The sequence below is a fragment of the Cyprinus carpio genome, chromosome A5 (assembly GCF_018340385.1).
Source record: "Cyprinus carpio isolate SPL01 chromosome A5, ASM1834038v1, whole genome shotgun sequence".
Classification (NCBI taxonomy): Eukaryota; Metazoa; Chordata; class Actinopteri; order Cypriniformes; family Cyprinidae; genus Cyprinus; species Cyprinus carpio.
In genome coordinates, this window is record NC_056576.1 from 23,442,539 (window position 1) to 23,469,758 (window position 27,220).

At 37.5% G+C, this 27,220-nt stretch overlaps 1 protein-coding gene across 1 annotated transcript in view; it reads right to left on the bottom strand.

The window, feature by feature from the left end:
* The window catches only part of LOC109090764 (WD repeat and FYVE domain-containing protein 3-like), a 65,206-nt gene that overhangs the window by 18,286 nt on the left and 19,700 nt on the right, over nucleotides 1-27,220 (bottom strand). The window contains exons 9-34 of the mRNA XM_042756582.1: nucleotides 26,618-27,085; nucleotides 26,218-26,316; nucleotides 24,714-24,907; nucleotides 23,512-23,969; nucleotides 22,218-22,301; nucleotides 20,450-20,621; nucleotides 19,457-19,671; nucleotides 18,276-18,388; nucleotides 17,383-17,617; nucleotides 12,783-12,883; nucleotides 8,558-8,776; nucleotides 7,985-8,166; nucleotides 7,592-7,823; nucleotides 7,236-7,396; nucleotides 6,007-6,118; nucleotides 5,675-5,865; nucleotides 5,029-5,181; nucleotides 4,712-4,785; nucleotides 3,873-4,034; nucleotides 3,473-3,567; nucleotides 2,885-3,005; nucleotides 2,323-2,540; nucleotides 1,990-2,186; nucleotides 994-1,128; nucleotides 495-674; nucleotides 133-366 (exon numbers count right to left, since the gene is read on the bottom strand). Of these exons, the coding sequence (XP_042612516.1) occupies nucleotides 133-366; nucleotides 495-674; nucleotides 994-1,128; nucleotides 1,990-2,186; nucleotides 2,323-2,540; nucleotides 2,885-3,005; nucleotides 3,473-3,567; nucleotides 3,873-4,034; nucleotides 4,712-4,785; nucleotides 5,029-5,181; nucleotides 5,675-5,865; nucleotides 6,007-6,118; nucleotides 7,236-7,396; nucleotides 7,592-7,823; nucleotides 7,985-8,166; nucleotides 8,558-8,776; nucleotides 12,783-12,883; nucleotides 17,383-17,617; nucleotides 18,276-18,388; nucleotides 19,457-19,671; nucleotides 20,450-20,621; nucleotides 22,218-22,301; nucleotides 23,512-23,969; nucleotides 24,714-24,907; nucleotides 26,218-26,316; nucleotides 26,618-27,085 (4,805 nt within the window). The remainder of the gene's footprint in view (nucleotides 1-132; nucleotides 367-494; nucleotides 675-993; nucleotides 1,129-1,989; nucleotides 2,187-2,322; nucleotides 2,541-2,884; nucleotides 3,006-3,472; nucleotides 3,568-3,872; nucleotides 4,035-4,711; nucleotides 4,786-5,028; nucleotides 5,182-5,674; nucleotides 5,866-6,006; nucleotides 6,119-7,235; nucleotides 7,397-7,591; nucleotides 7,824-7,984; nucleotides 8,167-8,557; nucleotides 8,777-12,782; nucleotides 12,884-17,382; nucleotides 17,618-18,275; nucleotides 18,389-19,456; nucleotides 19,672-20,449; nucleotides 20,622-22,217; nucleotides 22,302-23,511; nucleotides 23,970-24,713; nucleotides 24,908-26,217; nucleotides 26,317-26,617; nucleotides 27,086-27,220) is intronic.

The window sequence follows — 27,220 nt, forward strand, 5'->3', positions numbered from 1 at the left end:
GGACACTCCCACATTAGCTTCTAATAACGACAATAAAAAAAAGCTAGAATGACACACATTACAGAGATTCTGTAGCTTTACTGGCAAAAAAATGAAATGTTCATTTTGAGGAGATACCTGAAATGATCTCACCTCTAGCAGAAGATCAATGATGGGGGTCTGTTTGCTGGCAGGTGTCATGCACAGGTTGTCCATGATGAGGACCCTCATGAAGTCAAAGACGTACTTCTTGGCTGGGTGGTTGGTCAGGTAGGTTTTACTGCCTACATTACAGTATTCTGACTGGCTGCGGTTCATGCCTGTATCAGTCACAAAGGCTTTGAACTCTTCTGTGGGAGAGCTTGCTTCATCATCCAAATCACTGACCTGAGGAAAACAAGACATTTTTCATCTACACAACCACAACTGCGACTTGAACATCAAAAGGACAAATTCCCAAAGACCTGAGCAGCCAAAAGCCATTCCAATAACAAACGAAGAGAACAACAGCATACCATCTCAGAGTAGGGCCGTATATTGAAGGGGAAAACTGTAGCAGCAAGTGTACACAGGAAGTCCGGGCTGTGCCACATGGGTGCCAGATCTGGGATGTTGTGATAGAGGTAACGGAAAAACTGCATGAGAGTGATGGGATATTCTCTCAGCCAGGAACCCTCCTCCTCTGATTGCCAAGGCTGCAGGTTACATAAAGAGAAATATCAGAAGCTATGTCAGCTTCTGCTGTGAGCTTATTTAAAGGGCCTGCGGTCACAAGAATAACCTGCATTTCTTAGTCTCTGCAGTGAAAACAATTCATTTTAACATAATACCATTTAAATTTTTTATTTTTCACTTTGAGCACCACTTTGTCACTAATTTGCCATTTCATTCAGAATTTTCCATCAGCTGATAGTATAAAAGTTTTGATAAACTACCGAATGACAACAATCACCCCAATGCCAGGAGATGCTCCTGGGACACATATCTCTGAGGTATGGTGGCTAGGAGACTCACCAGGTTGAGCATGCTGCGCAGCATGGCCAGGAGCAGGAACGCTGCTTCAGTGCACATGTTGTGAATGGAGCCCACCACTGTAGCACTGGAGGCTGGGACGCCAAATATAAACGTCCAGATAGAGTCCAGGTCAAACTGTGTGAGATGGGTACAACTCACTAATAATTCATTTGCTATTATTATTAAATGTATATTATACAAATTATTCAACTGTATTAAGTTATTATGAAATGTAATTAAATCATAATATTAACAAATTAATCAAAAATAATTGTGTGATTTAAAAAGTAAAAGAATGGCTTGTAATGATTTAAAAAGTAAAAGAGTGACACAACAATGCTCTCACAGGAAACAGTCACAAGGGCAGATGGTAAACATTTATATAAAGCATGCATTAATGAATGGATGATACAGCAAAGACATCTGTTTAAACAGGATTATAGTTAACATGGAGCACGTCACCTTAAAAACAGTGGAAAAAATAATTTTTGAGATAATAGTAAAACAAAAGTTCTGAGATCACACTGGAGATGTAGGTTTTAATTTGGTATTTAATTTTGTATTTAAATTTTTTGACACTGAAAATTTGGGATTTCATTCCTATTTAAATTTTTATATTCTGCACTATTTCTAGGTCACTTATGATATAAGCAAATTGGTGACACTAGGAATGTGAACATAACTCTTAATTTTCAATTACACACTTTACAATTCACACAACTGCAGATAACACAAATTAAGCTGGATCTCTATTCAGCTGTGAATTCCATCAGGTGCATGATTTTTTTGAATTTACCACAGATTAGAGAACTGGCTTTACTGACGAGATGCGCATTAATTATCGGCCGATATTTATCATGCACCCCTAATATATATAAGTATTTTCAATAGTGTCTCAGAGATGTGGAAAATGATATGGATCGTGAGATCATACACAAACAAAGACAGTGAAGACATTCAAGTTTGATTAGTAGGGAAAAAGGTTTGCATACTGACATGTACCTGCAGGCTGTCAGGCAGCTCTGTGATTGGTTGCTGGAGGAAAAGTGCCATGAGCATGAAGTAGATCTCTGGAACATTGGTGTGTTTGGGCAGTAGAGTTTGCAACACAGGGAATCCTGGGAAATGACAGGCATCTCGGTTGATTTCACGCACCGTTGACCTGCCCCCTGCGCTGCGGCCCACGTTAAAACCTAAAAGGAGGTACAAGAAAAAAAAAGGCCCACAAATCATTTTACAATACTAAATTTTACAATACTAGTTATTACTATTATCATATTGTTATACTGTATAATTATAGTTCCTTTTTAACTTAAAATGCATGTTCACCTAGAACAGTGCCAATCTTATTAGTGAGCACAGAGTCGGTGTGGTCCAGCCAGCCTCCTCCCGACAGGCCCTCTTTAAACCGGCTCAGGATGGATTGGTTACTCAGCAACACCACCAAGATTAAGAGAGCAGCCGTCACTGTGCTGGAGTGAATGTGTTCTTCCATAAACATCAGCAACCAATCAAAACCACAAGTGCGCACAAGCTCTTCACAAGCCCTGCAGGAATTAACACAAAGAAAAATTTAGTGGTTGGGTGATTAAAGTAAATCTTACAAATTCGGTTTATAATGTTTTAAGGATTCATTTACAGACAGTTAAATGGTGTACTTTGACATTTTTCATATACACACAAAAAAATAAATAAATACTGAGTGCACTGATAATAGATAAAAGCACTTGGGCTGCACACATCCAAAGCGTCTTGTTCCATCTGTATCCAATCCCAGATAACAGCCCTAAACCAGCAAGCTTAGGTAACAATGTTAAAGATGCTGTAAAATGCAGCACAGCTCTCTGAAGTCTAATAATCCACCCTTGATTTAATAAGCAGCATCACTCACTGTACATTAACAATGTTCTTCTCTTTGCAGCTGAAGAGCTGTTTGAGCAGGATGTCCAGGAGTCTGTTCCGCAGAAGAATCAAGTTGGATGACAAGAGGCCTCCAAACTCATCCTCAGCTCCTGAAAACACCCAGGAAGAAGAGTAAGACCACTGAAAGGAGAAATGATACTGCAAACCTTTTTGACTCATTTTTATGCTTAAGATATCTCATAATTAGGCTTATATGTAATCTGCAGATTTTCCAGTGATGGTTGTAGTGGGAATCTACAGAAGTTATTTACATGAAGCTTACTCTGCACTCTTATTGATAGCTGAAACCACCAAATTAGGTACAATATTTCAGAAATGCACAAGGGGTGTCTAGATTTTTATTAATCACATAGCGTTCTAATTCAGCAGGAATTCTGTGTAACTTTCTACAGAATTCTGCAGGTGTGGATTTCTTTTGGGGCTGCTTAAAGCTGGCAATTCTTTGATTCCCATGGATCTTGTTTCATTAATAGGGCGATTTGAAGTGTTGTCGTGTTACAATAATATGGTGTTGAAATTCTTCTTTTATACTTGGAATCTTAAAAACATGACTCACCTCGTTCAACCTTCTCCTCATTGGTGTTCTCCATAATGACAAACTTCTCACAGACTGCAAATGTTGGCAATGTAGAAGAGATAAATTGCCCAAACCTTTAAAAAAATACAAAAATAATAATAATTATAAATGATTATTTAGTGATATTATTTTATGAATGAAAAATATTATTTTGTATGTGTAAATTGTACATAGTATCCCTTACTTATTCAAATAACTCCCTCAAAAAAAAATAAAAAATAATAATACTATTTAGTCGTCTCTACTTCTAAATAAACTATATTCTACAGCAAAATAAGACAAATTTGAAAGAATCTGTCACTTCTGATTCCAATCTATTTAAATTTGTTGTCTTAGAGAGCATACTGTACATTTCAAATGGGCATTCATCTCTGTTTACCTCAGTAGGTCATATGAGTTGGGGAAGCCCTGCAGCAGGATACTGAGGACGTTGCCGATGGCAGCAATGGTGGGCTGAGACAGAGACTGATCCCTCAGAGTCAGCAGCAGCTTGGGGATCAACTGAAACTCCCGCAACAGTTTGGCGTTCTTAGCAGCTTCACTGAGAACAGAAACAATTACACACTGTGTTAGTGACAGCAGTTTAATATCTGCAGGTCTGACTCTGCACCTCTGGAGTTTAGAAACATTGTTCACTCTAAAGGCCCGCTCACACCAAGGACGATAACTATGAAGTTAATAACCTAAAGAGAATGGCAGAGTCCATACTACAACCATAATGCTAACGACACAGAGGAACAACATCGTTGGAATCACTCCAGATGATTTTTTCAGATGTTGAACGATCAGAACGTTGACAGCCAATCAGAATCCACCTGACTTTAAAGAGCTTGAACATTTGAAGCAGCAGATGACATGCACTGTATGTGCTTATATTAAACAGGACATTATTGTCTGTTTTTGTGGATGTTGATATAGTTTTCGTTATAGTTATCATTGTCTTTTTATGAATGGGCCTAATGGGACATATATCAGATCTCTCCTCGCTTCTCTTCTGTATGATGAAATATCCATGTGATGTAATTCATATACCATGTGATACATTTGTTCTATAAGTGCTGCTTTGTAACCATCATATTGCTAATGCTTACTGTACACTATAAAACATCTATAAGGCTGAAAGAACCAAAAGAAAGTCCCGATACATCGCAGAAAAGCATAAATCGACTGTCCTGAATAAAAAAGATTGAATAAAGTGTTAGAGTATGGATGGATTACCTGGATTCAGTCAGAAGTTCAATGAAGTGCTCGAAGAGAGAGAGGTGCAGCTCATAGGGAGCATGAAGCCAAACCTGAAAGCCCACCAAATTATTTTTTTTTAAAAGTATAATTAAACGTTTCAATCATTATATCATGAAAATCAAACAAATATTTATATCTTCTGAAATAAAAAGTTTTAGAACTGAAGACCACTACAAAAAAGAAGAAGAAAAAAACATTACAAAACTGTTCTCATGCCAGAAACTATCAGAGTTCAGTTTTCAGCAAGGTCACTGATGATGTCAGTCTGAGGTATTTATATGTGAGCTTCGCACCTCAAAATCACACAGCAGGTCCTGGAAAGCTGTGGAGTTCGGGATGATTGAGGTCTCGTGGCCACTATCGACAGTTCCGACGAGAGAGAAGGTCAAGTGAAGAATATGGCTGTTCAACAGAGGGCGCTTCTTCTTCAGCAACATGGCCAACAGCTAGAACAGAAGACAGTGAGTTAAAGAAGATCTTTCAGGAAAATCATCTAAAGCTGACGGGGAAAAAGCAACAACACAAGGTCTATGTGAAAGATTGATCTGCTATAGTTTCATTAGTCTACTCGTTTCAGGATTCAGTGATCAGTTCAGTTTAAAATCCAACACTCAGCCACTCATTTTCCTTACACAGTGACAGCACAATCAACATTAGCTTCATGAAACATCGCATTCTTTCTACAGACCCCATTAAAGCAGCAGAGAAATTAAACAATGCACCATCTGTTATGTTCAAACCAGCACATCCCAGCATGCCCCACCCTTACGAACCCCCACTTATCACATCAGTTGGCTGTCACCGGACATAACAGCCCAGTTTCACTGTTATTATTTAATTTGCCACCTCATTGGCTCATAACATCCTACAGCTACAGCTGTAGAGAACAGAGGACATCCTCGGTTCAAAGCTCACTGAGTAAATGTTATTGCAGCCCACCTGGTATCCTTTGATACGCTCCATCTCTTTGCTAGCTAGCGGGTTGCTTTTCACAACACACACTAACGCTTTTACTGCAGCATAGAGACCCTCCACGTCTGACGCCATGGCAACCAGGCCCAGAATGGCAGCTGCTCCTCCAATGTACTGGAGGTTGATGGCCACTGGTTTGGTTACGAAGGCGCGCACACCTACATGGAACAAGATGGCAGCTATAAATACATGAACACTGAGAGAAAGGGCTGGTTTATTGGAAGAGCTTCATTTTTTTTATTCTGCAAAAAAACTTCACAGATCTCCATCGTCCTAATGAAAACAGCACACGCATTCACCCAGGTAACCGATGACTGCAGCTCCGATGGTCCTGGCCGACCCGTTGAGATGGCCCACTGCATTATGCACCAGCTTGACAGGTGTGGCACTTTCATGAGAGGAAACCCCCAGCTGAAAGTGAATGAAAACATCACTCTGAGCAACTTTACAAAAATAATGATTAAAATAATTACTCATGGGTAGGACCACAAGAAATCTGCACTGCAAATTTCTGCGGAATTGGAACGCTCGTCCGTCAAAAGTTCTACACATTCTGCACCCCTTGTATGTTTATTTATATGTAATATATTGACTAAATATTTATTACTTCTTTCAGCTCTCAAAAAGTGTCCAACACTAGAATTCTGCAGAAAATCCTCAAAAATTCCTGAAGATGATATGTGAAAAGTCTGCAAATTTCCACAAAAAGCTCTGCTGATTTTCACATTAGTTGAATGTCCTCAATCATACAGAATTTGAATACACATCATTCACAAAACTATACTGCTTGCCCACCCTTTTATTATACCCTTTCTACCCTAAAGAATTCTGCATATTTTTGAGCTATTAATTTTAACAAATTCATATTTTATTCAGCAAGGTCACATTAAATTGATCCAAATTAACAGCAAATGCATTTGTAATGTTACAAAAGATTTCATTCTTTGAACTTTCTATTCATCAGAGAATCACAGTTTCCAAAAACATATTAAGCAACACACCTGTTTTCAACATTAATAATATGAAATGTTTTTTTGAGCACCAAATCTGCATATTAGAATGATTTCTGAAGGATCATGTGACACTGAAGACTGGAGTAATGGCTGCTGAAAAATCAGCTTTGCCATCACAGGAATAAAAAAACTTTGAAAAATATTTTAAAATAGAAAACAGTTATTTTAAACTAATATTTGACAACATTACTGTATTTTTGATCAAATAAATGCAGTATTGGTGAGCATAACAGACTTCTTTCAAAGACATAAAAACATTTGAACAGTAGTGTAGGTCTGCTTATGGTCCTGATTACTTGGTGGTTGCTCAGTTTATTAAATATGACAACTTTTAATCTCAAAAAATATAATGTAATGCAAAATGAGCATTTTTTTTAATTATCCATTTAATTTGTTAAAAGTCATTAACACAAATTAATTTTTCAATATTTAATTAATATTTAAAATCTTAGCACTGAAATACATTATTTTAGCAAAAAAGAGTGAAGAAGCAGGAAAAGGGTGAGACTGCTTACCTGTTTGGCAATGGCTTTGCTGTCCAGTTTGTTGTAGACCTTTCGTATCTTGGCCACAGTGAGAGCAGATACAGAGTGAGCAAAGAAACTGAAGGAGACCTTCTCTTCAGGGACCAATGCAACAGGACACGGCGGCACAGCCTCAGTCTTTGAGTCTTTGCCTGGTGATATGAGAGAAAACAAGTTTTAGAAGCCGCAACTACAGAAGCTAATGCCTGCATTTTTTTATATAACACATGCAAGAAAAAAAAACATTAAATCATTAAAACAGCCATTAATTTACAATAAACATCTGTTTTCAAAATCAAACTTCTTTTAGGTGTTATTCACCTCAGTGTGACACATCAGGTACTCACATGGCAGGTAAACAGCTTGGAAACTGCCTACATAATTGGGTCCCAGTTCATAGATGGCAGCCACACTGGCAGCAGGCAGCACCTCCTCCAGAAAGTGAGTGGGCCCCAGTCGCCAGACCAGAGTGGAGAGCTGGCGCTGGGCCGGTGGCGTACCGATGTAGCTGTACACTGTGCTCACCACAGGTGGGTTTGTGGATGCAGAGCCGCCGGGAGCATTGTGAACATAGTGCAGCTACAAAGACAACCACAATGAGAAACAAAAGAGGTGAGTGGTTTTGCAGGACAATATGGACTTATATTTTAAATATATATTGTTTAACAATAGCCTTGGGAACTGGTGTTTTAGCTGCTAATGAAGTAAGCGGAAGACCACATCACATCAGATCACCACACCTTGACCGTGCTGACCATCTGACCATCGATGTAAAGAGTTGCCATGCTGTTCTTCAGCATTCCCTTGCTCATAACTAACACCAGGTGGTGCCACTGTCCCTCAGTGATGAGGTCAGCGCAGCGGAAGCGGGCACAGCAGGGAAGGATCTCATAGAAGGAGGACTCCTCACTGAAGTCATCCACTGCAAGGGGAAGGAGGAAATGATGTCACGTCACTAACCACAGACAAAGAAACTTTTCCTCTGTATTTCAGAAGGAACAGGCTCTTAAACCCTACATTGAAATGGCTTAGTTGTCTATACTCAGTTTGCCCACGAAACATAAGCATGGTGACTTCACAGGCCAAATTAACTTTTAAGTTGTTTAAAATAATTTGAATTATTATTTCTTTGTGTTCACAAACAACAGCATTTTGAAGGTCTGTAATGGACTTGTTTTTAATTCAAGCACGTTCTGCACAGAGGAACAAAAAGGTTGAAACGATCATCTGATTCACAAACATGCCACCATTAAAATTTTGCTGACATAAACAGCTAACAAAGATGTAGAACAGGAAGTTGTAGAAACACTTGCCATAGGTCTGAAGCAGCTCTTCCTTAGTGGACACAACGAGAGAGCGGTCTTTAGCAGAGAGCACGATGGCCAGGCTCACGTAGTGCTGCTCAGACGAGGTGGCCCTCCTCACCACCGTGAGCAGACGCACAGGGTGGCTTTGGGGCAGTGTGCTGAAACGCTCAACACAAAACCACGTTGAGTAGCTCAGGCCAGACGGGGGTGGAAAGAAACGCTCACCTGGAGATGAAAATGAGGATATTTAAAATTAGGAGTTACTTTCTAATTTCGCATCTTTTGGATTTAGAATGACACACAACAGTCACAGCTGTCCAGTGCTACATGAATATTAATGTTGATTATTTTCAGAACAGCTTTTTATTAGACAGAGAAGACTGCTTTAAATTCTCATGATTCTTGAAAAGGCAATGAATGGTAAAGTGTTTATTAGACAAAGTGTTTCTTATTAGAACTCTAGGGAAATTACTTCCGGTTTGCACCTCTTTTTTTTTTTTTTGTTGGTAAAGTTTTTTTTATGTTTTTGAAGGACACATATTTCTATTTTAACTATTTCCCTTCCAGCCACCTTCAGCGATTTTGATGATCTTCACTAAAATTTGATGGCCTCCAGTATATTTTGCTATTTGAATATCTGAATATGCAATACAACAAAATAAAGATCAGAGCCTCTACTTTTAAACAAAAAATCCATTTTATTCTAGCTTAAAGCATTCTTTTTTTTTTCTTTTTTTGTATGCAACACTTGAATATAGGTAGGTTTCATAAAAAATCTATAATTTTGAGAAAAAAGGTGAGAAAATCACATTTTTATCAAAAACTACATCTGGATAATATTCAGTATGATTATCAAAGCATAAATCCAGTAAATCGCTTCCATCAACACCTCCAAAGCTTGCACAGACATATACCACTTCCTGGATTTTTCATTTTCATCATCACTCCATAACATTATGCAGTTTTCATTTATATGCTGTCTATTGCTGATGATGGCATTATTTCTCATATGCATGTGTGTATATAAGAGATCGCTTGTTTCTCCGTCCCATTCACATGTGTTTTTATACTCATTCAGAAGATGTGTAATAGCGCCCCCGAGTGTATAACAGTGAAAACACGAAAAGCCGTAAAAACTTGTCAATGACGGGGAAGCATTTTCTTTTAAAAGATGAGATAATTCATCAATGGCGGGGAAAGAGTTAATATATTTTCAAATATAATTTATTCATGAGATGTCAAAGCTGAATTTTCAGCAGCCATTACTCCAGTCTTAAGGCCCCGGTATACTTGAAACGAAGTTCATTATTTTTCTTTGTTTGGGGGCAAAAAGAAATTTGAAAAGGCTGAGCGACGGTATACTGTTTTCAAACATTCTGACACCTCCGCGCTGCTGGAGGCGGGGTGTAGATTAATGTAAACATAACTCACGAAGCTCGGTGATATGCATTTAACATAAAAATAATAATGTTAAGTGTTGTCAATTTAGGTTTGAGACGGTAAAATGTGGTGTGGGCATTATAGACAAAAGAATAATGATTAGCTGCAGTTCAGAGTCAAGAATCATGTTTGTAATACAAAAGAACCATAATCAGTCATTTATGGGAAATGTGAATGTCTCATAGTCTGAAAACTTTAGCATGATGTGGAAAAAAAATATTGGAGTCAGTTTGTTATTTATTTTATTAATGTTCATTTATTTTATTACACTGGATAAATTGTTACACCTTTTTATATTTTATGTGGTGTCATGATTTACTTTTGATAAAAACAAAGATTTATTATTGTATGTTCGTTTGGCATTTCATTTATTGTATACCCTTTAAATTTGCTTATTGAAAGAAAAACAACAGCGGCAGCAGTATGGTGTAACATTTATTTGAAACATGTATTTGGTACTTGTTACCTCATATCTTTACTCTTTCTTTCATTCTTTTCTTGGCTTTGGAAAATTGTCTCGGATGTTTCTCTACGTCACATTTTGCATAACTCCGGGTCGTCGACGGCAAGCTTCATTGCAATTTCTTTCTAGGAATTAAATGCTTTCTGTGAATCTTTAAAGTCTCTCTGCGAGAGATCGTACAGGTGCGGATATATCTGTGCCAGCTCAGCTATTCGACACTCTAGTGTATTCATGTTGCTAGTGACTAGGACGGAGATATTGTTCTCTCTTGCCTGACCTCCGTTGACTGAGAAACGAACCGAGGGGAAAATAATTGCACGTCTAAGAAGGTGGAGTTTCAGGACACACCCACCGATTGTGTAATCGCCACGGACCAATGGAAGCTCAAAGGTGTTTAGGAGCCAAACAAACTCCCCCAGAAAGTTCACTTTGGTCAGCTGTTTAAAACTGCCGAAACAAACTCAAAATGAACATTGTTTCGGCCAGATTTTGTCCGAAATGACGTCATATCAGTTCGTTCTTCGATTTCATTTGAAGTATATCAGGGCCTTTAGAGGTCGACTGATGGATCGGTTTTGATTGATCAGTTGATTGTTGGAACTATCGGCAAAAATCCATACCGATAGCTTTTCCAGGTTGTGTCCATTGTGGCTGAGAAGGTCCGTAGTCATGAGAGCGAGAGTGGCCTCTAGGGGCGGAATCATTTACGCCAAGTGCTGTTTGTTTTGACACGTGACACAGAGCGGGACACTTTAGACGCGCAGGTTTAAAACAGACAACGAAACTTAATTTTCCATTAAATGACATTATATTTATCCCAGATTGTTGTTCATATGTAAAATAACTTCATGCAAGGCTGGAAGACTGTGTATTGTGCATTTTTCAGCAAAACATCTGTCTTTCTGTTGTTGTAATAAAATCTGTATCTGTAAGCTTCATATAGAGCACTCTCTCTTTCCGTTTTGCTTGCTTATCTATATAAATGCATTATAAATTAAAATTATTTTACTGTCAATTTTGATCAATTTGATGTGTCTTTGTTGAAAAAAAGTATGAATGATAATTTACTGATTCTAAACTTTTGATCAGCATAATTCAACAGATCTTAATCTTTGTTTTTTAATGTATTTTAAGCATTTATTTTAAAGTAAAATTTTTATTATTATTATTATTATTATTATAATAGTTGTTTAATGTGATTTGGGGAACATCATCACTAAATAAATCTCCTTGGACTTCGCATAATGATCTATTACATCAAGTGCGCATTCTTGAAAATTTAGCCTAAGCTTCTTAGATACAACAAATCCACTTTGGCTTCTACCCTAAACCCAGGAAACCCCTGGAAGAGAGACAGGAACAATAAACTAGACTGCAGGGGATCTGAATGAACCTCTCTGAGCAACAAATGATGCCGTCATCGACAAAAATAGGTCAGAGAATATGATGCAGGAGTCCATCTATAAATACTGAAACCATCCATTTGAGAGAGAGAGAGATGAGACAAGGGAGAGGAAATGGGGAAGATGAAGGAGAGAGAGAGAGAGAGAGAAAGAGAGAGAGAGAGAGAGAGAGAGAGAGAGAGAGAGTAAAATGAAGAAAAACAGGAAGGGAGAAAGATGGAGAGGCAGCGAGCCTTGAATCACTCATTAATACTACATAGGCACTTGTGCGCCCACTCAGGGCTGCTGTGAAGCCGGTGGTGCTCCAACAGAAGCAAAGGCACACAAACAATTTTTTGTCAAGCTTTTGTCAAGTTTCGGTTTGCTTCCTCTTTTCTCTAGACTCCGCTGTCTTTGCAAAAATTCAGTCACAGTGCTGTGCTCCTGTTCCCTCTAACTCTCGCCTGTCATGAGCCAAGATGCTTCCAAAATTCGGTCATGCCTTTACCATCCCATGTTTGTAAACTCAAACTCACTCAAAAACTCACTAGCAATAATCTGTTAAAACAATAAAAACTATATTTTAGTTTATTACACAGCTTTTTGTAACACTTGATTCTGATTGGTCAATTACATAACAACTGTTTTGAACCGTATATTTCACCATTGTCCATGGCAACATACCAGCACTATTTTTGTCTCTTTTTATCCCTTTTTTTATATTCTCTGAGATCTCAATCACCAAGACAAGGTTAACTGTGTGATAATGACTTGCTTGCTGTACATTATGGATGAATAACTGCAGCAATATTCATCAATTTTATGTACTTTTTTCATGTACTTCAATGTACTTTATCTTAATTAAGATTTACACAGAGTGGAGAGCTGCTGGCTGCTGTTATGTAAATTGTGGGAGCTGGGGAAGAGTGTGTTTGTGATCACATACCGTTTCCCATGCCGCTGACCACCGCCCCGTCACTGACTCCAGATGTGTTGGCATTACTGAATGGTGCGTTGTGAGGGGCCAAACTGGGCAAAAACAAACATCTGGAGAAAGAAAACGAAAATAAAAATGAATTTCAATTTATCAGAAATCCCAGCTGGTCAGACATTTCACACATTTTATTCTTGTCTCTCAGTAACAAACAATGGGAATATTTCCCATTGGTGGCTTAAATAGGAGATGTGGATGTTTGTTTGTGGGTGTCACGCCTTACGCAACACTGACAGTGTGCTCACCATAACAGAACTGAATTACATCGTGTATAAAACATTACAAATGTCCACTAATGAAACTTATTCAAACACCAGATATTACTAAAGTCAGAGAAGCAAATAATGAGAATGGATGAAACCCAATGCAAGATTTCTGTCAATGCATACTTCATTAAACATTCTGCCATTCATCAAATAAACAGAAAACCATCCCAGTGTCACTCAAAACAGCTCCATGGAGGCTAATTAACCCTGACAAAGGAAGCCTCATATGTCATTTTAATATTAAAAAAGCTGTGGCAATAAAAAAAAAATCCACATCACACTAACAATACAAGCATCCAACCAAAAACAGTAAAGGATGTCTAAGAAGAAGGGTTCAACTCGATTTTTTTACATATATAATTAGCATATATATAATTATATATTACTGTATATTAATAATTATTATGTTTTTTAAATCTAAAGATAAAAACAATAGAAGTCTATGTATATGTGTTTGGGGGTTAATGTCCACCTCCTCCCTGTGTGCTCCCTAATAACCCAAAAAGCTTTAAGCCCAGCTGTGGCAGCACCATTAAGCTGGTCTGCACGCCCCAATACAGAACGTGTTTACATGAATTTTTCATGAAGGCAGATGGGAAGTGCGCTGTGTGTGTGTGTGCGCACGTTTTGTCAGCATTCGCAAGATGAAATGTGGGCCAGTACAAGTGATTTTTACATCTTCAATTATTCTAAGCTGCATGTTCTATTCAGATGTAGGAGGAAGTATTTAAAGACAGAGGAGGATTCTGGCTAAGACATATGAAAGATACATCATTTGGATCGTCTGTGTAGTTGATGCAGGTTCACTGGGAATTTGTGGCATTTAAGCCTGTAGAACTGCTGCAGAATTGTTCAAGCAATAGAAAGGCCTCTGGGAGACTAACAAAATTCAATCTGTGCACAACTGATATTACTTGAAGCATTGTTATGTGTGCTGGGTGCAAAAACTGAAACGTTGACCCATTTCATACACATAAATCTCCCATTTAAGCAGCTAATAATTTGGAAACAAGACAAATGATGATCACTGTGCTTTCATAATTAATGAAAAAGATGAAATATTAAAGATCTGTTATATTCAGTTTAGCATGTACCCTAATGGGATTATGTTAAACAGAAACAGATGGAGTCTCAGTGTTGCGCTTTGAACTGCGATATGTTCAGAAACGTAAGCGCATTTCAAGTCCGTTTTTCTGTGAGCTTTAAACTGGGTCAGGCTTTTAAAACAACAACACCAAATACATTTTTGATTGACGCATATACATACAGTGGTATGAAAAAGTGTTGGCCCCCTTCCTGATTTCTTATTTTTTTGCATGTTTTTCACACTTTAATGTTTCACATCATCAAACAAATTTAAATATTAGTCAACACTACATGGCCCTGTGTGAAGAAGTGTTAAAACTGTGATTTATCACACCTGAGTTCAATTTCTCTAGCCACACCCAGGCCTGATTACTGCCACACCTGTTCACAATCAAGAAATCTCTTAAATAGGACCTGCCTGACAAAGTGAATAGACCAAAAGATCCTCAAAAGCTAGACATCATGTCGAGATCCAAAGAAATTCAGAAACAAGTGAGAAAGAAAGTAATTGAGATCTATCAGTCTGGAAAAGGTAATAAAGCCATTTCTAAAGCTTTGGGACTCCAGCGAACCACAGTGAGAGCCATCATTCACAAATGGCAAAAACATGGAACAGTGGAGAACCTTCCCAGGAGTGGCCAGCCGACCAAATTACCCCAAGAGCACAGCGACGACTCATCCAAGAGGTCACAAAAGACCCCACAACAACATCCAAAGAACTGCAGGCCTCACTTCTGTTCGTGACCTCAAGCTGAAGTGAACTTGGGTTCTGCAGCAGGACAATGATCCAAAACACACCAGCAAGTCCACCTCTGAATGGCTGAAGAAAAACAAAATGAAGACTTTGGAGTGGCCTAGTCAAAGTCCTGACCTGAATCCTATTGAGATGCTGTGGCATGACCTTAAAAAGACGGTTCATGCTCGAAAATGAATTACAACAATTCTGCATAGATGAGTGGACCAAAATTCCTCCACAGCGCTGGAACAGACTCAATGCAAGTTATCACAAACGCTTGATTGCAGTTGTTGCTCTTAAGGGTGGCCCAACCAGTTATTAGGTTTAGGGGGCAAACACTTTTTCACACAGGGCCATGTAGTTTTGGATTTTGTTTTCCCTTAATAATAAATACCTTCATTTAAAAACTGCATGTTGTGTTCACTTGTGTTATCTTTGACTAATATTTAAATTTGTTTGATGATCTGAAACATTAACCCTCTGAAGTCGATTAACGCGTTTTGGGGTATTTTCTCCTGATAACCCCGAAAAGAATTTAAATTACACTTTCAGTTTTGATCGTACAGATTAGAGCAATACATCAATCGAATCTGTAAAGGGTCTACTTTTTTTTGTATACAGACATAATAACAACCAAAACTTTGTGCACTTATAAAATAAAGATAACAAACAAGGAGTGCTGTCTGCCAGCCTTTGTCTGCGCTGATCTTCAGATACAAATGCGTCATTAAAATGAACTGTAACTCAGTGAATACTCAACGAAGAGACATGAGAGAGATATCTATAGAAAGCCTGACATGTCTACTTTTAAACTAAACAAGTGCTGCTGAAAACAAATATTCTGTGATAAAGTAATACATATAAAAACAACGTGATGTCCGTTTTTCACGTCTCCCTTCATTATCTTCTAATGCGACCACGCCCCCGCGCCGAGCGCGCTTTTGAGATTCAAAATGTTTCACTGAAGCGCGCGGCTTTTGAATACGCCCACACAACAGAAGACAACGCAGCGAGATTGTTCTTCAGTTTTTTTTTATTTTACTGTTTGCTTCGCGATGAGAGGAATAAGACATAATTCACCCCAAAAAGATGTGATGTGGTTGAGGATTTGAGATTTGGATGGCCTCAGAAAAAAAGAACGAAGCACTTTATTCAGCAGAGATCTATAAAATGAGTAAGTCTCTTTTTATTTATTTATATACTTGTATTAGTTTTTCACATAACGTGTAAACATTTTACTAGTTAGACTTTGTCCAAAGACTTTTTCCAAACTACAATTCCTGACTAAATGTATAATCAAGTGAAATATTATTAAGTTTCAATAACAATATACACTACTATACCATTCAAAAGCTTGATGTAAATAATATAAATGTACCAATAAATGTAACTGTAACAAATGTAACAATCATTGCTGTTCTTTCAATTTATCCCCCAAAAAAACCATTCTCAGCTCTTTTCAACATTAATAATAATAATAATAATAATGATGATGATAATAATAACAATCAATGTTTTTTGTTTTGTAGCAGATTGTTTAAAGTATTTCTGAAGGATTGTGTGACTGGAGTAATGATGCAAAAAATTCAGTTTGAAAGTCAGCTTTGATTGTTCCTAATAAACTGTTTAACTGCACTCACAAGTGAATATTAAATTATGTTGTGGGATAATTAAAATATTCTAAATAAACTACAAACATAAAATTATATACATTTATTTGTCCTCACATTCTTTCTTGTAACTCATCCCTCTCTGTGACACAGCTGACTGAATGGCTCATTATGCAGCTCATTATGCAGGCCTTTGTCTTCTCAGGTGTGAATTCATGATAGTTGACGCCTACTTTTTCATATGACTTTTTACCAACAAAAAGTGTCTTAGAAAATTTAAATCAATATATTGTTTTCTGTAAGTGAGTAAACAAAGATGATTTTCACATCATTTACGAAAAAAAAATAAATCTAGGCTAAAGCTCCAGTTTCAAAATTCCTGGGAACCAATTTTCTGTATGTGTTTTTATTGCAATGATTTAACTTTTTTTAGTTTTTCACTAACCACGTTCTCAAAAAACACTTGTACATACATGCTGCTCACATATTATTATAGCCTAGTTTGTTGATTACAGTGAGATTAGACTTTAGCCATTTAGATATTTATAAGAACACTGAAAAAAGCACAAATGTCAGGGCATGACAAAACTTCTCCAGGCCCCAAAAATACCCTTAGACTCCAGAGGGTTAAAGTGTGACAAACATGCAAAAAAATAAGAAATCAGGAAGGGGGCCAACACTTTTTCACACCACTGTGTGTGTGTGTATATATATATATATATATATGTATATATATATAAATAGAAGCCAATAAATCTCTGATGCCTAAACAGATGTCTGCTTACAAACAGTGACTGTACAAACAAATCTTGATCTTCAGAAGGTATAGGCTACACTAGTGCTGACAGTCTTACCCGAATCCCTCTAATGACGTGTCAAATTCCACGAAGGCGGGCGTGACGGAGGATCCATGGAGACGGATGTCATGGGGCGTCGTCATGGAGACCAGGCACTTGACTCGGGTGAGGGGTACAGTGCTGCCCTCAGCCGATCGCACCAGACTTCGACTGATCCGGTACTGGCTGTTGTCCTCATTAATTGTGAACACGCTATCCGGCCCAAAACCCTCCATGGACAAAGTCATGCTGTCTAGACGAGGAAAAAGATGAATGTACAGTCAGACTGACCCACAAACTCTACTGCTCTCTTAGTATTACACTATTAAGTCAAGAAATAATTAACAGTTCTTACTGTTAGCATAAGAGAATTTTTACTTCACTTTTAGTGCAATATTAGGCACTTTCCAGGAATATTTGATAGACTATTATCTAACAACAATACCATTTATGTATAAATGTGATTGATTTTGTCCATTTAATCTTTATTTATTTAATATTTCTATGAAATTGTATTTTATTATAGTTTATTTCATATATTAGGAACCAAGCAAGAAACCTTTAAATTAGCAAGTTCAAAAAGGACTCGCTGGACATGGTGGAGCTTGGAGAAAAGTAATTTCACTGGTAATTAGGGAAGCTGGGAACTCATCTCCAGCAAAACCCTGTTCAATTGGACGTCTCTCTACTGGCAGAGCCGTGGAGAGCGAAAGGAGAATGTTTTGTTTGATTCTGATGGTGATTGATGGCATTTCACCAAAGACCATAGTCAGTGAAGCCTGAAGTAATGTCCCTCCTTTCACTGGCCCACAGAGACAAGACCACATAACACTGACACAAACTGTTTAGGGGATGACACAAAAGCCCAGTGACAGCTCTAGCAGTCTTTATGCACTCATTTTTTTCCTTACTGCGCATTTCAGCTTCATAGCTGAGGGAGCTCGGCTTGTGGACCCGATACTGCTTCAGGAGCTTTTTGTCCCAGGCACCACAATTCAGAGGATTCCCAAGACGCAAAAATTCCCTGGAAAAAACATAAAAACATGTTATAGAGACAGCAATAACCCACACAATGAGCAATTATTCGCTCCTCGAGCATAATCACAACACATTAAGAAATCTAGACGACTATGATTGTAAAAGACAAAAATAAACGTAAAATACATGTAATTAATAAAATAAATAATATAACAATTGTAATGATTGCAATAACAATAATAATATTTTTTTAAATAAAAATATACATTATTATTATTATTGTTGTAAATGATAATAACAAATTTATATTATTATTATGATAAGAAGAAGAATTATAATAAGTTTATTAATGATATTTTTTATGATTTTAATCTTATCAAAAGACCCAAAATACTGACCATATGGTGTGACAAGGGGAACAGATTCTGATTCCACAAATGAGCTCAAGTAAATTGCTGTTTTTTTTTCCCCTTCATTTTGTAGTCAAGTAAGCCTGCATCTTCCATCACGTTAGACCAGCCATGCGGAAAATTGAAATTGCTAATCCGTTTGACTTGGAGACGACCCATGGAGAGCTTTGAATAATATTGAGATGTGTCAAATTTGATCATTTTCCTTTTATTCAAACATGCAGCTGTGATAAGATCAGATGAGTAAAGACTGAATCGTGCAGGAGCCCCAGGAGCAAAACAGATTTTAACTGACTCATCTGGTCTTTGTATAAACAAAAATCAGTTCAAAAGTGCTCGCATGTGGGAGACCAATCAATAAAAGGTTGGGGGCAAGATGTTACTTTAAGCTATTATTCATAAATATTAATCACTTCAATAAATATTGCTGAGGCTTTGAGATGTAATGCACAAAGAGCTGGCCCTCTGACCTGTACTGTATCACATTTGTGTACTGTAATGTATACAGTGTATTATACATTATCAGAGGGGAAGCCTCTTTGTCCTCAATATAACATAACATAACATAACATAACATAACATAACATAACATAACATAACATAACATAACATAACATAACATAACATAACATAACATAACATAACATAACATAACATGATGTTATATTTTATTTTGTTATTTTTTGTGAGCAAACTGGACTCACCTGAGCACCATAGGCTCTAGGGCCTGGGAAGCCAGTCGCTCAAACATCCTCTGCAGCGGTGGGTGGAGTGGGTGATCTTCGTCTCCCAAAGCGCAGCTACAGCGCTGAAGCAAGCGTGAGTGCAGACCTGCCTCACACAGGATCTGCTGGTTCCTCTCTGAATGCACCAGCAGCTGCAGGATGTTAGCAACTGCTAACTGCAGGTCCAGAGCATGCTGAGGAGCAGAGCAAGGGTAAAGTGAGCTGCAGGACACTTACAGTAGTACACACAGCTCAGATAAACACTAAAAATCTGAAATTCTAAATTCACATTTCAGTGGCACAAGCCAAACATAGCATGCTATTACTAGTCAAGTCTGAGGACAGATATCTAACCAATTAAACAAAGCTTTTTGGAAAGTACACCCCTAAAAGGAATGTTCTGGGTTATTACAAAATCATTTATGTCATCAGCATGCCACAGATGCTGTTGATTACACAGAATATCATTTAATCTTGTCCCAGTTTGTAGTAGTAAACAAGTTTGAAAAAACAAAACAATGAAAAAGACTCTGACAAAAACTATATAAAACATATATATATATATATAGATTATATAATATTATATATATTATTATATATATATTATATATGATAATATATATAGTCAAACACATATACATGACATATCCATTCACAAGTTTGTGCAATTAATGCATACTGACTAAAAATAATTAAATAATATGAAAAAATCATGAAAAAACATACTGATCCCAAACTTTTGAAATGTAGTGCATACAATCATTTGTGAAGTAGCATCATAGATTTGACAAAGTCATATTTGATGCTGATAAGCTCAGCAACGCATTCTTACATTATCTCTCTTAGCTACACATCAACACAAAAATGTAGCATTAGGCATTCCCATGTGGCCCGATGACTGTGTGAGCCACCAAACATGGTGTCAGCTCACTAGGGTTCGAGACAGAGCCAATATCTACAAGCAGCTCATACCTCAGGCTGTGTGTCAGAAGAAACGGAGGGTAGGAGGTCGAGCACTGCCAGCACTGCTCCAGGGTGGATGACTACAGGGTCTGAAGAGTGCTGGGACGGATTTCCCAAGTGCAGCTTTTGGTCCGTTAGGGCTTTACCAGGAGCAGAGTTGGATGAGCTGTGATAGCCATGTCTATCAAGAAAGAGAAGATCACTTAATGGCTCTTCTTAGTCTCATCACTTAGTGTCAGTGTCTGAAAAGTGTAATTCATTTATACATTTGGGCTTGGCAGTTTTAAAATAAAAGCTAATAGGCTGCAAAGCTTAGAGAGAAGGATTTTTTGTTCCTTACTCTGAAATACAGCAACGAAATGACATAAATATCAACTTTGATATAATGTTAATTATGAATCAAAACTCCCCACAGAGAGCTCGAAAAGCAAAAGGTCTGAAAAAAGCTGTCAGCACAACCAGAGGAGGGGACATTTTTGCAAACGCAAAGCTTTACAGGTAAGCAAAGTAGCTCAACATGGCAGATGAAATGGTGCAGAAAAAAGATGAAAATAAAGACAAAGGAGAAGATCAAGGAGAGGAAACGTGAGAGGTGACAAAGTTGCAGACAGCAATCACTCTGATCAGAGGGAGCAGGAGATGAATAACAGTATCCTAAACACGCCTGATGGAGGAAGTTTCCTAAGTCAAGCGATTTGTCTGTTTACACTGAATGTACAGCTATTTTAAACCAGTGACATTTCTGGGTGGGTATATAAACTATATCAACTACTGGAAATGTCCCGTTGTTTGTCAGGGTTTGTTGGGGGGCGGGGGGGTATCTGATTTATACAGAAGAGATACACTTTTATAATTTGTAAAATTTTCATAACATTTCTGAATGGAATAGTACACCCAAAATGAAAAATCGGTCATTAGTTACTCGTTCTTAACATGTCGTTGTAAACCTCTATGACTTTACACACACATGCATATGAGAAATAATGCGATCATCAGCAATAGACCGCATATATAAACATCTGTTCAGTTTTTTTTTTCTTGTCCACATAAATAAATAATACACTAATGTATTTAGCCATCACAACATTATAATGTACAATATGAAAAACTGATATTCATTTTGAGAGTGGCTAAAATTACATTTAACAGTATTATTAAACTCTTAGTGTTTCTAAAGATTATCTTTAAGTAAGTGTTAGATGCTGTTAAAGGCAATCGAAATGAAAAAAAAAAATAGGGGAAATTAAACAATTAAATATACAATATCTACATTTTCACTACAATTCAAATGTTTGGGGTAAGTCATTTTTATCTAAAGGAATTAATACTTTAATTCAGCAGAGATTTTTACATTGTTTAAAAATATATCTAATATTTCAAATAAATACTGTTCTACTAGACTTTCTATTCATCAGAGAATCTGGAGAAAAATGTGTCCGTGTCCACAAAAGTATTAAGCTTAAGAAATGATTTTTTTCATTGTTGATTATTAATTGTTTGTTTATTGACTAAATTAGTATATTAGAATTATTTAATAAGAATTAAATCAATAAGACACTGAAGACTGGAGTAATGCCAGCTTTGCCATCTAAATTAGTATATTAGAATTATTTAATAAGAATTAAATCAATAAGACAATTAAAAATTTCGCTTTATTTTTGAAATAAATATATATGACATATATATCTCGACGAGCACAGAACAGAAAAAAAAAAACACTGGGGAAAAAAACTCGACAGCACAGAACAGAAAAGGAAGAGGTGGCAGAAAGCAGTACCTCTTCCTGGCGATTGCTGGCGTGCCCCAAGGAGAGGGCAACGAGGTCTCGTGAGTCAAGCAGGGGGGCACCTGCTCGGCACGACTACAATGATTCAACCACACACAGACACGCAGAGTCACGACCAAACAATCAACATAAAGACAGACCAGACATTCCCACAGCCATACAAACACAAACAGCAGGTCCATCCCCGGCAATGCCAGAGGTTACGAGAGACAAAGAGATGAGAAAGAGCAAGAGAGGGAGGCAGTTAGTTCCTGTTGAATATACAGCTCAGGGCACAGCACACAGAACTCAGAGGATCTACAGATCATGCAAATCTAACACAAACATTAGCCCGAAGCACAGCTACACTCAGATAGCATGTAAAGGCATTTGCATTTCTTCTGAAGGTCATGACTAATGAGAACGATACACTGAAGGAACCTACGCTCTCAGCAGGTCAGGGATGTGCATGAAGAATCTCATTCTGCACCAACTACTAAGATGTAACATACTATTCAAACTAGGCAAAGCAATATTCTTTTGTGTCTTTGCCTGCCATAGAATACTTTCCCGATGAATCCCTCATTGTTACAAATGAATATTTAGGGTGGCACTCTAGATATGCGTTTATGTTTTGAAAAGGAAATGTTTTGTACTTTCAAGTACATCCAATTTGCAATATTTAGAACCTGATTTGTTTATTTGCTTCTTGTTAGAATCATGAATCCCAGCAGATTGGTGGAAAAAATGCCAAAATAAAGCACCCGGGCAGAGTGCATTCTCTATGAGGCTCCATTTTTAATTCTTTGTTTGAATAAAAACACAATATAAAAACAGAATTTTTTTTTTTTAGAATAGACATTGTTACATGTTAATTCCCCTGATGACGGTAGTCTAATTTTAAAATTGGTTTCTTTGTAAGCTTTGTGTGACCTCAAACTTTTAATTTCTAATTACTTTTTTTTTTCGCTTGTTCATTTGAATTTTCAAATGTAGTTGTGCACAGTTTTTTCTTAAACCACTGTGCTCATTTATTTTGTTTTAACAAATAGCATGGTTTGTCAAAGTTATTATTAAACTGTCATTAGTGATGCATTTGAATTAAACAAAATATAAACTTTATAGACGTCAGTTTTTATTTTATTTTTTGTTTTTATGTGCAAAGAGTACTCGACTATAAAAAGTTACTCTTTTTTTTTTTCTCAATAAAAGTAAGGAGGGATTTCATTTCATCTTACTGATATCACATCCAAAACACACTGATCCTTTCTATTCATTAAGAAAAGGCAGCTTCATTAATCCACACCTGTCATACGAGTCGGTGGCCATCTTGTACAGGTAGATGAACAGCTTGCTGCAGTGCTTAAGAGTGGGACAAACGTTTTCTGCAGGTATGATCTCATCCTCCAGTAACCGCTGGAATGGTTGGGCATTAGAGGGGAAGACGGTTGCTGGACCAACTTTCTTCAAATCAGAAAAACATCCCAAAAGTCGCACCGCATCGGCCAGCTTCTCGTACTGGATCTCAGTGCGAAAGAAGTGTGAGTTGGCAGGTTCATAACGCATGGCTGCTGTTAGAGTGCTGAATACGGTGTGTAGAAGTTCAAAGACTTTGTTCTGGTTGACCTTCTCCCAGCCGCTGACAGGTGGAGAACAGAGAGAGCGCTCCATGGCAACCAACAGTGAGGTCACGTACACAAAGCCGCCCACCTTGCGGAAGACGGTGCGTGTACGGTGGCTCTCGCGCAGCACCGCTAGCAAAGCCTAATGAGAAACAACAAAGAATGTTAGCTGAATTCAAATTTAAATCATAAGGATAGAAGGTTAATTGTGCACCGAGGATGCCCCACATCTGCATTACAGCTCAAAAGTTTCAGTAAGATTTTGCACCAAATCAGCATATTAGAATGATTTCTAAAAAATCATGTGACACTAAAGACTATGAGTAATGGCTGCTAAAAAAAAAAAAAATCAGCCTTGTCATTAGAACAGCTTTTGTCTAAAATTACATTTTGAAATATGAGAAATAGAAACCGTTATTTCAAATTTAAAATTGCACAAAATTACTGCATTTCTGATCAAATAAATGCAGCCTAGCTGAGGATAAGAACCTCTTTTTAAAAAACATTTTAAAAAATCGTACAGACCCCTAACATTTGAAGGGTACTGTATTTCATTCAAATATAGTGGTTAAACTAAAAAAAACAAAACAAAAAAACATTTTAATTAAGGCCACATGCTAGATTTATGAACATAGAGAAAAAAAGTAAATATCTGCATGCTTATATATTATATGCTCCATATATAATATGATATATTATTGAATAATATCATATAACATATCAGTGCACCAAAATCTTTATTTAACAACTGCAACATTTTGATCAGTAGGTCTTAGTTTAATGAATTTTTTTTCCACATTTACGCCATCATCACCTGCACCTGTAAAAAAAACTTGATTTGGATGTGTGCATTTATTTCTTCACACAGTTCTGAAATGTGCCTCACCCGCAGAATGTCAGTTTTGAGCTGTAGTTCTGTTGATGGTGCAGAGTGCATAAGGCCGAGCAGAGTACCCATGTCATCTTCTCCAGATGGCGACAGCACCAGCTGTTGAATGATCATCAGAGCGTGCTCACGACACTGACGGTACTTCACAATGTTGTGCACACACCGGGCTCCGCCAAACTCACGGAACAATCCTGAGAGATTCAGATTTTCTCATTAAAAATCAATCTCGGTGTCATATAAGCTTGGAGACAAGCAATTTAGGATTTGAGTTTCAACTTCATAGCTCTGCAAGATCTTTAATGTTTTGTTTATGTAAATATTAGACACCACAAGACCATAGTGAGATTTAGAAATGACTGATCACCATTGGAATTACTCACTCATTTTCTGCAGTAAAGTGATTCTGACTGGCTAACAATAAATAAAGCATGAGTGCATCTGTGAGGCAGGGCATTCTCAGACTATCAGCAGCCATGATAGAGAAGAGAAATGATCACAGAGACCTGACTCAGCACAGAGAGTGAGACTACTGCAGGGCCTGAGAGCATGAAAATTAATTTTGACTTGTCCCTGGGTGCTTAAAAACAAAGGAAAATTGGGAGTACAATAACGCAATTATTATGAAAACCTAAGGGACGTGCTGGAAAGTTGTAAAACAAGCAATGTCAATCTCATATTTCTGTTCAAGACCATATGAAATCAAAAAGTGATTTTGGTGGCATTGTGTCCATGTATATTAGCTTTGAGACTTTAATGAAATTAACCTTTAGCAGATCTTACAGATTTAAAATGTAGTCTTTCTCTTCTGACAAAATGTTAAAAAATACTGATGACTCATTCTGCACCACACAAATTGTGGACTAATCAAATGCTCTCAAGAATGAGAATGTCGCTCCCTCTAATACCACCAGCAACTGAGAAGGAAGATGATTTACAGCTATGATATAACTAAAGCCTAATGACTGTTTTAAAGGAAAAAGGGACAATTCCTGGCAAAACAGCCCATTTAAAATGGAAACGTTAAAATTGTGATTGAGTACTTTTGATTACAAATTCTGTCAGTGGTGAACTTCCTGTTATACATTATTAAAGTAATACCAAAAACATCAAGTAAATGAAAAGTGGGGGATGTGTAGAACTCTGTAAATCATAGGTTTTACAATTCTGTGTAAATCTGCAGAGCTTCTGCATGACAGACTCCGTGAGGCCCTGATTATGAATAAAGGTAGCTAAAGAGGAAGAGACGGTAAGACCAAAACTACTGTGTCAGTCTAATTCCAAGCCTTCCGCTAGCCATTTCCTCTTTCAAAGCCCAGCAAAAGTTGGTGCCATAGACTTGTGGGCAGCCTTCTGACATGTGGTGTGATAGCGCTTTGTGTGATCAGAGTTTGTGTCTGGCTCGCGGTCCATTCTCCTCTCCAAACCTTTCAATTACAAAGTCTGAAAGGCCAAAAACGTAACTTTAAAAAGAAAACAAAAGAAACGGCATTGCATCATTTACCTGCATTGGTGTTCGAGCCTTGCAAGAGGACTGTGATTGTCTCCATGACAAGCCAGGCAAGCTGTTTTTGCTCTTCAGCCACACTGTTCTTGGCATCACCTGACCACAGTGGGGGGGGGGGGGCAGTCATTAAAATTATAAATAGTATCAGCTTTGTTATTGCTTTTTTTAAAATAGCGATTTTGTTCATTAAAATAAACAGAATTATAAAAAAGAAAAGACAAAAGCATATGACAAAATTACTAAAATTTGAAACTAAGATATAAAAAAACTGAAAGTATAAAAAAGAAAAAACTAAATTAAATTAAATTAATAAACACTGTAGTATTATATTAATAATACTTAAGCCTTACAAATATATATTATTATATGATTTAATTTTAGTTCACAAATGACTTACCCTGCTCGCCATGGGCTTGCGTTGGGTCTTTCATCAGCGCTGCATATTTGTGGAGCAGGTTTACTAGCACTTCCAGCAGTCCAACTTCACGGAACACATCACTGAAGACAGGGTGGTGGCGCCCGAGTTTGAGAAGAGTGCGGGTGGCTGTGATGCTGCATCCGTAAGAGGTGCTCGACTTTAACAGCACGCTAATGCTAAAAAGCTCTTTGCATGGTACGTAATTAAGTCCGAAGACGACAAACTCCAGTAGCTCGAAGTACTTGGACTGCACCTCCGGTAGCTTCGCTACTCTGTCTGCAAACTGCGATAGTGCATGCTGCGCCTCTAAGATGAAATAGTTGGCATAGTCTGCAGCGTAGATGTTGGCAATGGCTTCAAGGATCATACGTGCTAATCGACCACTCCTGGCCTTCAAGAAGACATTCTGAAGCACAGAGAAAGCCTGAATGTTTCTGACCGTGTGCCCTGAAAAAAAGAAGAAAAAAAAGAAATCGAACTCATGAGTAAACAGTTAACACACAAAAAATAACCAATGTATTATTAAAATGGCTACTGTTGTGTTCAACCGAAGAAAGTCAGTCATACAGGTCTGGAACAACG